Here is a 13,871-nt window from a genome sequence, read left to right as displayed (position 1 = left end):
TGGTGAATGCTGTTAAGCACTTAGAAGTTATTTCTTTTGTTAAAACATCTAGCACTGTAGCTTCCTTGTTGACAGGAATAAGATGTCAAATATTACATCGTCAACATCCCTTTTATATTACCCATATTCAGGCTCATTCTTTGTTACCCGGTCCCATGGCTAAAGCTAATGAACAAGTTGATCTGGCCACACGCGCTCTAACAGCGCTAGACTCTACGACACAGGCTCAAGAGTTTCATAAGCTATATCATGTGTCATCTACAGTCTTAAGAAAAGAATTTAACATTACCAGAGCTTTGGCTAGGAATATTGTGAAGAGTTGTTCTGCTTGCGCCCAATTTTTGCCTACCCAAAAGACTGGGGTTAACCCCAGAGGCATTCTTCCAAATGAATTATGGCAAATGGATGTTACCCATGTTTCCTCCTTTGGAACGCTCCAATATGTACATGTTTCAGTGGATACCTGTTCTGGAGTGGTACATGCCACGCCTCTTTTTGGAGAAAAGGTTCAAAATGTTATTACCCACTGCCTTGAAGCTTGGGCAGCATGGGGCAAACCCGCTAAGATTAAGACTGATAATGGCCCAGCCTATACTTCCAAAAGCTTTGCTCTTTTTTGTCAAAAAATGCAGGTGATTCATATTACAGGCTTGCCCTATAATCCACAAGGACAAGGAATTATAGAACGCACAAATCGCACGCTTAAAGAACTCTTAATAAAACAAAAAGGGGGAATCGCAGAGAACTGTACCCCTAGACAGAGACTTTCACTTGCCTTATTTACCATAAATTTTTTACATTTAAATGATGATAAAGAAACCTCTGCTGAACGCCATGTGGCAACAAACCATAAAAATTATGGCAAAGTGATGTGGAAAGATGTGTTGTCCAATCAATGGAAGGGCCCGGATCGTGTTATTACTCGATCCAGGGGATCTCTTTGTGTCTCCCCACAGGATCAAGATCCGATCTGGGTGCCATCAAGACTGACGAGAATTGTTGAAGAAAACTTCAGAGAAGATGCTGAGCTGGATGTTCCTGATGATTCTTCCCTTGCTTAGGGCAGAGAATATGACGTTCTGGGGAATTGGCCGGACCTGGCCAGTTCCCATGCCGGTTCACTCTCAGAGCAGAGTTCTTCCAATATTTTATTCCACTAGTTGTGAAATGAATACGGCCTGTACCCAGCCATTGAATTATGACTGGGCACCGTATAATGCCAGTGGTTTTATTTTGAATCGAAGTCTTTGTATTAGTTGGAATTCCACAAAGGATTGTATCCTTTTGGCCAGGATAACCTTGACCACTTGGAACAATCCACTTAGAAATAATTTGGTTCCATTGAATATGTTGAATGAAGCTTTGAGCAAGATAACTCAAGGCCACACTTCAGGTTTAGGTATAGGGAATTCCAGTGAAAATGAGATGAATATTACCACTTTAGTTTTGGAACATACAGGGATAGTTCCTTTAAGAAATAATGCTTCTGATAAAACAAGTGCCAACAGGACTGTTATCGCCCCCTATTGTGAGCCAGTCACATCAACACCCCCAGTCTTTACCCCTTGTCAGGGGGGAACTTATGCTAAGTATGAACTTAGTTCAGGCTTTCAATTTTCCCCTGATTTAAAGTCCTATATGGGAAGAAAGGAAAAAGGAAATGATACTAATGAGACAAAAGGAAATGATAGTACAAAGTGGTATTTTGAAGGATGGCCATTTTATTCTTGGTTATTAGTTAGTGAGGCAGGAGTAGGCATGGATATTTCTGCTTTGGCCACTTTACAGATGCCCTGAATAGGAGTGCAGAGATTGGAGAATTCCTAAAGGGAAACTGGTCTCAAGAAGCTGAACGGATGATATTTAAGCAAAAGATTCAGATTATGCAACTGAATGCTACCAAGCTGGAACCCGTTACCTTTGGAGATTTTACCTCTTGGCTCTCTTCTGCCTTTTCCTTCTTTAAAGAGTGGGTAGGGGTGGGGATCTTTGGGCTCTGATTATAATATGTCTCTGGTTGGTCTGTCGCATGCGCGTCAGGGCACATCGAGATAAGGTCCTACTCACTCAAGCGCTTTTGGCTGTTAGTGAAGGTGATTCTCCCGCAGCCTGGGTCTCCGTCCTGAACAGTTCGAATTGATTGCCCTTGCACAGAGAGGCCCTGTTGCCATTGCACCTCTATAGGGAATCAAAACTTACTCTGAGTCAGCCTTTGCACCCTGCAGCCCTTGTTGGCATTGCACGCAGGAAGGTGTCTCAGACATGCCAACAGAAGACTGCCCTCGAACAGTGAGCACATCATGAGGTGAACACTTGTACGGGCTACATTCTGCTTGGTGATCCTAGTAAATAAAAAAGGGGGAGATGTAGGGCGCGGTCAGCTAACTGCCACGCAGCAGGAAGCTGAAGCAAGCTGAATCATCCTTCCTGTGGCCACTGCGCTTGCGCTAAGTATACTAATGAGGTTTTAAAGTAGCGACCTATCCGATGCTGGCTCACAAGTCGCACCATCAGCGAAAGCCAATCACAGAGCGACACATGTTCTTAATCCCTATATAAGCAGACTGCTATAGGATTGCGGGGTCTTCCTTCCATCTTTTCTTTAACCAAGCTGTGCTCCAATAAAGTGTGATACGAGAAGAATCTTGCGTGTGGCGACTCGTCATTCTGCTGGTCGGAGGCGGCTCGCCGCAACAAGGTTTTTTAAAGCAACTAATTATTTTACACGATAAAGATAAATACAAATGGATTCATTATATATTCTATAAATGCACACACACATAAAGGTATGTGTTAGAGCCACTGACAATAATATTTACACATTATGGGAAACAGAAAATAAATAACTCAAAATGGCACCTGGAGGAGACAACTGTCCTCATGAATTTATATCTACATGGCAACTTACTTCCAGATGCTTAAGATGTTTCTGAAGTACTACTAAATTAAAACCACCATTCAAAGATATTTAAAACTGATGGAGATTTCTGGGAAAGAAAGCAGCATAAACACAGAGTTACTAGTCTCTCCACCCTCCTAGATATTAGCCCTCTCTCCATAATGACCACAACAGGAGGGAAAATGTGGGAGAAGATAGAGAAGTAGTAAAGACGGAAACAATTATTTTTTTATAGACTGAAACTAGAGAATAATCCCAAGCTCATACTGCAGCTTTTAATAAATAGCTTTTAGAAACAGCCAAATGCCAGCAATAGAAATAAACCAAAAGAATGTAAGTCACCCACTCCTATTCCTCCCAAAGTGTAGAGCAGTGCTGAAGAAAGCAACTGGAGGATGTTCTGGGAACCACCATCAGAACGCATGAACTGAAAGAGTAGGAGTCAAGGACAAGTGCAAGTCATAGAAAAAAGGAGAGCCCTCCACTGTGAGTCCTCCTTTTCATAAGAAAACAAAATATTTCCCGGCAGGGAAGCCGAAAGAGAAAAAAAATGAGGACTCACTTTTTTTTCTGTCCAGGTCATGGAGAAGAGTCGCTTGGCTTGAGAGATAACCCCCAAGTCTAGAAGGGTGATGAGGAGGAAGGAGATGAAGCAGCTGACCTGGGACTCACTCTTCTCCCATCACCAATGGCACATTCCCAGGAAATAAAGATGGCAGGTAGCCTGGGTTAACTTGCTTGTGAATATGCTAATAACTAGACTTTCTGGCAAACAGATTAATGATATTTTCTAGAAAGAGAGACTTTAGCTACGTAATGCATTCAGCAGGATAAGTTTTGTTTCAAATTGCTTACATAAAACAAATCTAGGGCTTCCCTGGTGGCGCAGTGGTTGGGAGTCCGCCTGCCAATGCAGGGGACAAGGGTTCGTGCCCCGGTCCGGGAAGATCCCACATGCCGCGGAGCGGCTGGGCCTGTGAGCCATGGCCGCTGAGCCTGCACGTCCGGAGCCTGTGCTCCGCAACGGGAAAGGCCACAACAGTGAGAGGCCCGCATATCACAAAAAAAAAAAACAAAAAACAAATCTAGAACACATGGATTCATGAGTCATGTCTCCCTGAACAATGCCACACAAGCTATGGAACTGAGGTTCTGGTTTGCTCCCTTGTTTAATGGTTCTCTAGCTACCTTTTGTGTGAAGTTGTGTAAGATGTCCCATTGTTCATATTGAAGGGATGATGGGTATTTTCCTTAATAGACAATGCTTTTAAAAGTCTTAAGGTAAATTTGCCCAAGGTATTTAAGGAACAGCCAGGAGGCCAGTGTGGCTGAAACAGAACAAGCCAGGGAGAGAGTAATAGGAAGTGAGATCACAGAGATAGGGACTTCAGATTACATTGAACCTTCTAGGCCATTGGAAGTATTTGCCTTTCACACTGAAGGAAATGAAATTACAGTTCACTAAAACGTAATCAAGTTAGAAATCAATAACAGAATCACTAGAACACTTGAAAATTCAAAGCTAATGGCCAAGAAACACAGGAAAACATACTCAATGTCATCTGTAATGAGGTACACAAATGAAATGTACAATTTCACCTCTATCAGACCCGCAAAAATTTTTAAAAACTGACAGTTAAAGTGTTGGTGATAATGGGAAGCAGCCAAACCATTTATATACTGCAGAGAGGAGTATAAACTAACACAAATACTCTGGTAAAGAAAATTCAGGTTAACCTAGTATAGTTAAAGACACAGACACCCTATGACCCAGCTATTCTGCTCCCAGGAAGAGACACCTAGAAATGTGTACACATGTGTATTAGGACACCTGTGCAAGAATATTCAAAACAGCAGTGTTTGCTGGGTAGGGTTAAGGGAATAAGTGATGTTGAAGCACTCAGAAACTAAAAATAATGGAAAGCTGTTACCAACCCTAGGCTTGAGAGGACAAAGTAGGAGAAATTTGTAAGAAGTCACTGAAAGCAACGGCTGTGGATGAAAGGTCATCTAAGTGCTGCTCTGTAACATAAGTAGAAAATGCAGTCACTGCAAAATCTCAGCACATCAAGGAGAGGAAAAGTAAGTACTTCTACCTCTTTCTTACCCCAAATGGGAATCAACCTAAACAAACATCAATATTTAAACAGGTAAACAGTGGTGTAGTCATATAAAGAAGACTTTTAAGCATAAGACTCTTAAGCAGGGAAAATGAATGAAATACAACTATGCACATCTTTATGGGTAAATCTCAGTAAATTATGTTGAATAATTTAAACAGGTTGAAAAAGAGTACATATACTAGTTTTCCATTTTACACAATGTTTAAATACATGCAAATTTAACAATATATTGTTTAGAGATACACACATGCAGTAAACTGCAAGGAAATCAAGGGAATGAAAAAATACAAATCCAGGCTAGTGATAATCACTTAGAGGGGAGGGAAGAGGAAGAGAACACGTTCTTATTGTTTTGTTTTTCTCCATAAGGTATATAAATTTTATAAATGTTCTTTTTATCTACTTAATATCTTAGGGAAAGGAAAATATTTACAAACACATACATATAATATACACGCACATAAACAATCACATTTATAATACTCTGAGGCAAAATAAAATCACATATTATATCAACAGAAGTCCTCATCTTAATGATTTCTCCATGGCAATCACACTGCTGACCTCATTTCTTTACTTAAAAACACTGTCCTCCATGGGTTTTTATGATAATACACTTTACCAACTTTCCTCCTATATCTATGCCACACTTTGTCTTGTTTGTAGCCTTGTCTTTCCAAGCCACTAAATGTAATTCCTCTCTAGCTTGTTGTGCTACAACCTTGCTCTCTGAGGTCCAGCCATGCACATCTACCTTCAGTTCCATTAACACGATATGCTCTCTTCACCATGGAGCCTTTGTACATTCTAATTTGTCTCCACTCTCCAACTCATTTTCTAGCCTTCAACTTGAATCTTGGCTTCTTAGAAATCCCTTTTTAATTATCAGTCAAGGTTCTAACAGGAAAGAAAAAACTCAAAGGGGTAATTTGAAGAAGATCAAATGAAGGGACTAACTTATAATCATGTTAAGGTTAAGGGAACAAGTGATGTTGAAGCACTCAGAGACTAAAAATAGTGGAGAACTGTTACCAACCCTAGGCTTGAGAGGACAAAGTAAGGCAAGTGTTGTAAGTAGTCATGGAAAGCAATGGCTGTGGATGAAAGGTAATCTGAGTGGAGCTAATGATATATGCAGACAAAGCAGTAACTGCAAAATCTCAGCACATAAAGGAGAGGGAGAGTGAATACCTCTACCTCTTTCTTCTCACCCTTCAATGTTCTGCTAGTGTCTCCAACTGGTCAAACCCAACCAGAAGCCAGAGGACAAGGGAGTTCATGTGATGCAGCCTCCAAGGATCAACCTCTAGGGGCACAGAGTAGGGCAGAAATGGGAAAGAACAGATTTGGAGAGACAGAGTCTACTTAGTTTGCATCTAAGCATCCATTTGTCTGTCTGTCTCTTCACTCATGTCTGAAGCACAGGGAACACAAAGTTCTACAGCCACTATGTATCAGAGGGAGATTTCAATTTAGTGATACTCCCAACTAAATTTAAATGTTAGATACCAGTAGTATGTGTCATATTAGGTATCAGGAAAAAGAGAGGAGAAAAAAAACAATTACTCAATATAAAACTTAGCTGCCATGGTTCTTCATTTTGTAGCTGGTTTTGAAGCCTACCTTGATTTGTTTACCATAGCTTCCTTCTCTCACCACCCATTCTGTTTACCTTACTGTCTGCCAACCCCTTTTACCTGGTAGAGTGACTAAAATCTTCATTCTCAAAAGATTCAAGACCATAGAAGCCCTCTTTTCATTGGCTTGCCACATTTTTCCAATGAACATTATTACTGGACACAGAAAAATTAAGTATGCCACTGAATGGTTTGCAGATGAAGTCTATCTTTTCTTTATTGTATGATAACAATCTAATTGTTCCTTCATACTTGTGCTCAAACAACATGGTCAGTACAGTGACCCTTCCTATTAACTCAGTGCTGATGAGCCCCAAATGGCAGTGGGTAGTCTCAGCTTCCAGTTTAATGGAAGTTTTGCTGGAGTTTCATGTAATATAGAGTCCCTTGTAGGAAAAGCACCCCAAACTCACAAGATGTTGTTTCTCAGCTGGAACCCATACTGAACCTTCAGCAGGCCATTCCACAAAACTATCAAGCTAGCTGGGTAGTGCTGCACATGGTAAGATGAGTGACTTCCATGAGTATGAGCTTATTCCTATACCTTTTTCATAATAAAATGAGTGTCTAGATCGAAGACACTCATTGTGTAAGACACCACAGTGACAAATAAAGCTTCTGCTGGCAGATACACTACAGGAAGAGAAGGCAAATCCTTTTCTGAAATATGTAGCTTTTCCCATGAGGACAAATTACTGCCCTACCCATGATGGAAAGGGTCCAATATAATCATTCTGTAACAGATACTCCCTGTTCACAAGATCCACTTAGCATCATGCCATCAATCTAATGGGCAATAGCTTTTGTACAATAGCAAGACAATCAAGGTTCTCTGGGACTATATAATGCTAGAAAGCTGGAGAGCTAATGTAGGTCTGAAGCAAGACTGTGAAGGTATACTGTAACCCATATGATATCAAACCATCTCTGGCTATATTTATTAATAGAAATAAAAAAGAATACATCTGATATGTCAAGGAGCAGTAAACTATAGCCCTTGGGCCAAATCTGGCCCACTGCTTTTGTATGGCTTTCAAGCTAAGACTGGTTTCTACATATTTTAATGGCTGAAAAAACATCAAAAGAAGGATAATATATTGTGACATGTGAAAATTATGTAAAATTCAAATTTGTATCCATAAACAAGGTTTTATTAGAAAATAGTCACACTCGTTTGTTTATATATTGTCTTTCATGATACAGTGGCAAAGTTGTATGGCCCTTCTGAATGGCCCTCAAAGCTTAAAATATTTACTATCTGTCACTTTACAGAAAAATCAACCCCTAGGCTAGGTCAATAGCTGTCTCCCTCCTCCAACCATGGAGAATGTGTTGGTTTTCTCCAGCAAAGACACTACATCCAGAAAAGCAACTGTGACCTGTATCATCATCATCAGATCAAGTTTACTCTAATCTGTAGTCATTTTCCAAGATCATTGGCTTTTGTACCAAATAAGTAAGGTAAATGGAAATATAATAAAAAGCAGTATTCCTGCATCTTTCAGGTCTTTGATGCTGGCATTAATCTTTGCAATCCCCAGGTATTGCTTCTGGCCTGGTATTTTATTAGCATGGACATTGGCAAGGGAGGGAGACAGTTCTAGGGTCTTCTACTTACGTACTACCATAACAACCTTCATGCCACAGGTCAGACCATCAACACAGGCATTATTCCTGTTACTAAGTATATCCGTTTCCAAGAATCAAGACTGGAAAAATAACCACATAATGGTCCCACAGTTCCAATGCACTATGAGACAGAATAAAGACAAGATTCTATCTATCATTCCACTTCCATAAATCTCTAAGACTGACTGGTGGATTATGGTGGTACTTAGGGTCTCCAGGGTGTCTAACTGTCAGTTCAGACCCAGAATCTAATAACCCCTCTGAAGGTCTGGGCATTGCCTTTCCTCAGTGCATGTTTATCCTGGTAAATAGCCATAAATTCTGTAGTGAAAGCTTAGAGGAAGATTCATAGTGTACCCTGTGACCACACTACAAAATCCTGCAAAAGGACCCAGCCTCTACCTCAAGGGGCTTTAGATCTGTGGTGTGGCTTAGGGCTGAGAACTTTATAATAAACTCTGAATCCCCAGTATGGTAGCTCAAGTTGGGTCTCTGTGCATCAGGATGGAAATTTTCTACTCAAATAGGAAAAACAGGAGTCTATACAAACTTTTTCATTCTTATGTACTCCAATTAGTATCACAGATCTCTGTGAACTGAAACAATCTAATTACTAGTCTTCCTTGCCCCTTATTTTGGTAATTTTTCCACTATAACTTTGATAATGATATGCCAACATCTGGCCTCTACTATTCCAGGTTTCCATGATTCCTTTGAAATCAGGCAGTTCAATTCCATTTAAGCATCTTTATCCACAATCTTCAGCCTATAGAGGAAAGCTACAACATATGAGTTCTTCTATTATTTTTAAATACTATGTCTTCAAAGTGGACAATCAAAAAGGTATTTCTATAGAAGACTTAATCCTTTTCAGAGTAAAAAAGTAAAAAATACATCAAAATGTGAAAGCACAAATAAAAGAGCACATAAAATAACATAGTCAATGAGAGTTATGTTGACGTACATGCTAAAACAGGGTATACAAATAAAGTCTTGGAAGTATTAACAAAATTGATGTATCATGAACAAATGTAGGAAAAATATTTGAAAGAGAGAACATTATTTAGTAAAAAATCAGATTTTAATCGGGAAAAAGGTGTGTGATATCTTGACATTAGGAATTACACTATGTTACAAAAGAGGACTAATCAGGAGAGGTCCTTCACTGGGAAAAAAATGAAATAAAAATCATAAAATTGAATGCTGTCAACTAAGTTACATGATTTAAGTTTATTATCTAATACTTTATTTTTAATGAAAAGCAATTGGAAGCCTCAACAAGATTCTGAGTAATAAAATTAATAAATTGAATACTTCTAAAGGTATGATTTCCCTCAAAAGGTACTGGGAAACAAAGAGAAGACACTGTACACTTCGGTCATCCAGATCTTCAATGTCTAGAATATGGATGTGAAAATTACCAAGGAAAAATAAAAACAAATATTTCTTCAAAAAGAAAGAAAAACAAAAGACAAATTAATTATCCCCCTGAACTTCACAGCAGTCTCTGAAATATATTTCTCAAGGCACATACAAGAAAATTCTCTATTCCTCTCATCTCATAGATCGTCCTGTTTTATGTGTTGTAATTACAGTTCAATATAGGAATAGTTGTTCTGACAAAACTTTCTGCTAGAAGAGGAGCTGAGAGAATCGAATTCTCTATTCATTTGACAGCCTGAATTTACGTAGGAAACAAAGGCAAATATATCCCCAATGCCCAATTCAGGGGGTTATAAATATTAAACCACTAAACCAATGGTCACAGAGTGACTACTCCTTTGAAGAGTTATATCAAACTACTATCCCAATGTTTCAGTGTTTCTGAACACTGCATTTATATTCATGGAGAATGGAGATAAAATAAATTCAGCTTTATTTTAAAGCATTCATTTTATTTAAAAAAAAAAAAAGCGGTACCTGGTTTTGCTGCATGTAACTTCTGTTTCTCATTGTCATCATGATGCCCAGTTCTCCATTGCTTTAGAACTTCTTGAAAGGATTGGGCAGAAGCTTGTTCAACAAATGGCCCTTCACACAAGGGCCTATCTCCTGTATTTGTACATTCTTCTTTTTTTGTTGTTGAAAGTTCTACCTAAAACAATTAATAGTGTATCTAAGTATGCTTTACTAAATGTTTTCTATCTTACAATACAGGTAGCATTAATTACTGAGCACTGTGAATCACACATTATTTTTAAACTTAGAATAGAATGTTTTTAAGTTGTACTTATTTATGTGCTTTACTGATTTCTTTAAAACTATAGACAGTTTTAAACGGTCTCTTCAGAAAGTACTAAAACTAGAGCCTACAGGACTGAGGGTTTATCATTAAGTTATCCACCAGTGTTTTCCCTGGAAAGCAGTGATAACCTTGTATCTAATCCTATTTCTCCAGTCGCCTGTTCCCTGCAACCTCCCCACAGCAGAAAGAACAGTTTCTTAACATGTAAATCTGATGTCACTTCTCTGCTCCAAACCCTCCAATGACTCCCTGTGAAACCCTCAGTTCCTACTAGGACTTACAAGGCTGTACACAACCTTGCACGCCCCTGCCTTTCACTTCACTTCCTTTAATTCTCCCCTTCATTCACTCTGCTCCAGCTAAACTTATCTTCTTTCAGTTCTAGGAACTCATCAAGCATATTCCACTGGAGGGCCTTGTGCTAGCTATATCCAGTGTCTGGAATGGTCCCTCTTCATATCTTCACACAGCCATTCCACTCATTTAACTCGGTGTTGGCTCAAACATCACCTACTCAGAGAATAGGTGATGACGCTACTGATGACCCTAAAAACAAAGCCCCTTTCTCCCCAACTTTCCAATCTCTTATCTGCTTTATTTTTCTCTCAATAACCTATCTCCATGGGAATTTACTCTACATGTTTGTTTATTGCTGGTCTCTCCCCATTAGAATGTTAATAGGATCAGGAATGTTGTCTGTTTCCTCAGTGCCAAGAGTAGTGCCTGGCACAAAGTAGGTGCTCATTAAAAGTTAGCTGAATGAATGGACAAATTAATGAATGCAGATGAAACACTGCCTGCTTCTCAATGTAATGACGGGGGGAAAGGATGAATTCCGTACAAAATATAGATCCACTGTGAACACACAGAAGAAAATAAAGGTAGGAATTGGCAGTTATCCAGTGAATCAGAGAGAACAGCCAAATTAGGAAACTAAAGCAAAATAAGTTCCTCACCAATGCTGAATTATCAAATGTGGATTACCTACACTGATGAAATTGCTAAATCTCCATGTGTATCTTCTAGATACAACAGTAGAATCCTCTGTGTTCAGCCCTTAATTGCAAAAAACCAGGCAGATTGTCAGAGGACAATTGAGAGAAAATCGTTAAATGTATGCATATATAAAATTCAGTATAAACAAAAAGCATCTGGAACCTACAGACACTATGCTAGTTGTTGACACAGAAACACAGAAATAGAAATAGAAGCAAAGAGCAGGAATTTAACTCAGATAAACAAGAATCCTATGGACAAAAAAGTGGCAGGGTCAGTATTCCGGAGTGAGAGAATGGTATATATGTTAAGGCATGGAGTTAAAGAACACAGTGGCATGGAACTGTACGCAGTTGTGTTGCTATAGCAAAGAGTGGGATATGAGAAAATATAAAGGGTGGAAAGACAAGTAGGGGCAGATTGTAAAGGATCCTGCCTGCCATCCAGAGAAAATTACACTTAAACATATTGGAAATGCAAACCTACTGAAGAGTCCCACCCAGTAGCTACTGAAGAGTCCCACACAGTAGTGTGGGAGAGAAAGAAATTGGAGAACAGTGAGTTTGGATGCAAGGAAACCAATTAAAATTTACATCCATTTCTCAATATCTATCAACATTACAAATGCATAACCTCTTCACCTAAGAATTTTAGGATTTTATCATATGGATGTACTCATATATATGCAAAACAATATTTTTCAAAATTATTTTTATACTATAGTTTACACTGGCAAAAGACAAAACAGTATAAATGCTTATCAGAGAAAACATAGTTTAAAGGTTATTTTATATCCAATACATGGAGTATTTTACAACCACTATATAGAATGAGAAGGCTGTGGAATACACTTATATGGATAGCAAAACTACTGTTTAGTGTAAAAAGCATGTTTGCAGAGCAGTATGCAACATACTAATATTTGTGTTAAGAAATACATACATACAAAAGTAGAATAATCATTAGCTTCTAGAAGGGGAGAGAAGAAAATGCACTTTTCACTTAATAGACCTTCTGCACTTTAAGCAAAAGCTAATTTCAGTATTTGGAATAACAATAAGAATAGAAGTGACCAAATATTCAAGAGTTTTCAGACGGTTTTAAGATGAGATGTGGTAACTGATTGGATATGCAAAGGAGAAAGAGAAATGACTGTAGAAAATAAATGTTCCTGGGCTTCCCTGGTGGCACAGTGGTTGAGAGTCTGCCTGCCGATGCAGGGGACGCGGGTTCGTCGTGCCCCAGGAAGGGAAGATCCCACATGCCGCGGAGCGGCTGGGCCCGTGAGCCATGGCCACTGAGCCTGCGCGTCCGGAGCCTGTGCTCCGCAACGGGAGAGGCCACAACAGTGAGAGGCCTGCGTACCAAAAAAAAAAAAGAAAGAAAAAGAAAAGAAAAGAAATGTTCCTGCTGGCTTGGAAAGCTAGAAGAGAGGCTGCCACCAACAGTAACATCCGTAGGTTTTGGAGAAGACATGATGAATTTCGTTTGGAAATACCTCTGTCTTAGAAGTAGGTGGGAAGGTATTTACAGGTACTCAGTAAGCAATATGTGAATGCGTGTGTATATGTATGCTGCACTCGTGAAGATGCACTGAAAACTCAGTGCTTAATACAAAATGAGTTAAGTATTCTGGTGATTCTAGCAGCTTTCCAGGGCAGCTCCTTTCCAAGCAATGAATCAGAGACATTTGCATTTTACAGCTATGCCTATGGAATACTTGGCTTCCACGCAGCGGTGGCAGGATAGGAAAAAGCCAGAGGATAGTACATTGGCTCTTAAATGTTTCAGCTCAGAACTGTCATATTTCACTTCCATTCAGAGCACATCAGGACCCTGCCCGATTCTACAGGGGCTAGGAAATTTGAAGGAGCATATGGAATCCAATGCTGTGCATCCATTACCCCTCTAGGCTACATGATACCCCACAAAATACGTTTTAATATCCCCACTTTCCAGAAAAGGAAACAGAGGATCAAAAGGCTAAAGTAAACTGCCCGATGTTACAAAGCTAGAAAACCAGAGTCAGGATTTCAAACCCAGGTTTCAGTCTCTAAAATGAAAGTTCTTTCATGAACTGCACCCATTTCCAAGGATATCCACTGGCTTGAATCCATAAGAAAAGTCCTAAGACAGATACCAGGCTTTAGCACCATTTTGACTCTTCCAGGCATGCAAATTGCTTGGTAAGCCAATTAAAAATCAGATTCCTGGGCCCAACCTAGATGTAAAAAAAATCGAAGTTTGAGTGGCAGGCCAGGAATGCACATTTTTTACAAACTTACCCAGTGATTCGGATGCTTATTGCAGTTGGAGAACCTCTGCTCTTCAGCACAGAGTAG

General features: G+C 39.4%; 1 protein-coding gene across 1 annotated transcript in view; it reads right to left on the bottom strand.

Annotated features, from left to right (window-relative positions):
• Nucleotides 1-13,871, bottom strand: part of ZBBX (zinc finger B-box domain containing) — a 148,920-nt gene that overhangs the window by 39,858 nt on the left and 95,191 nt on the right. Inside the window, exon 10 of the mRNA XM_030864250.2 lies at nt 10,209-10,383. Coding sequence (XP_030720110.1) covers nt 10,209-10,383 — 175 coding nt within the window. The remainder of the gene's footprint in view (nt 1-10,208; nt 10,384-13,871) is intronic.

Source organism: Globicephala melas, chromosome 4, assembly GCF_963455315.2.
Source record: "Globicephala melas chromosome 4, mGloMel1.2, whole genome shotgun sequence".
Lineage (NCBI taxonomy): Eukaryota > Metazoa > Chordata > Mammalia > Artiodactyla > Delphinidae > Globicephala > Globicephala melas.
This window is presented reverse-complemented; position numbering and strand designations above follow the sequence as displayed.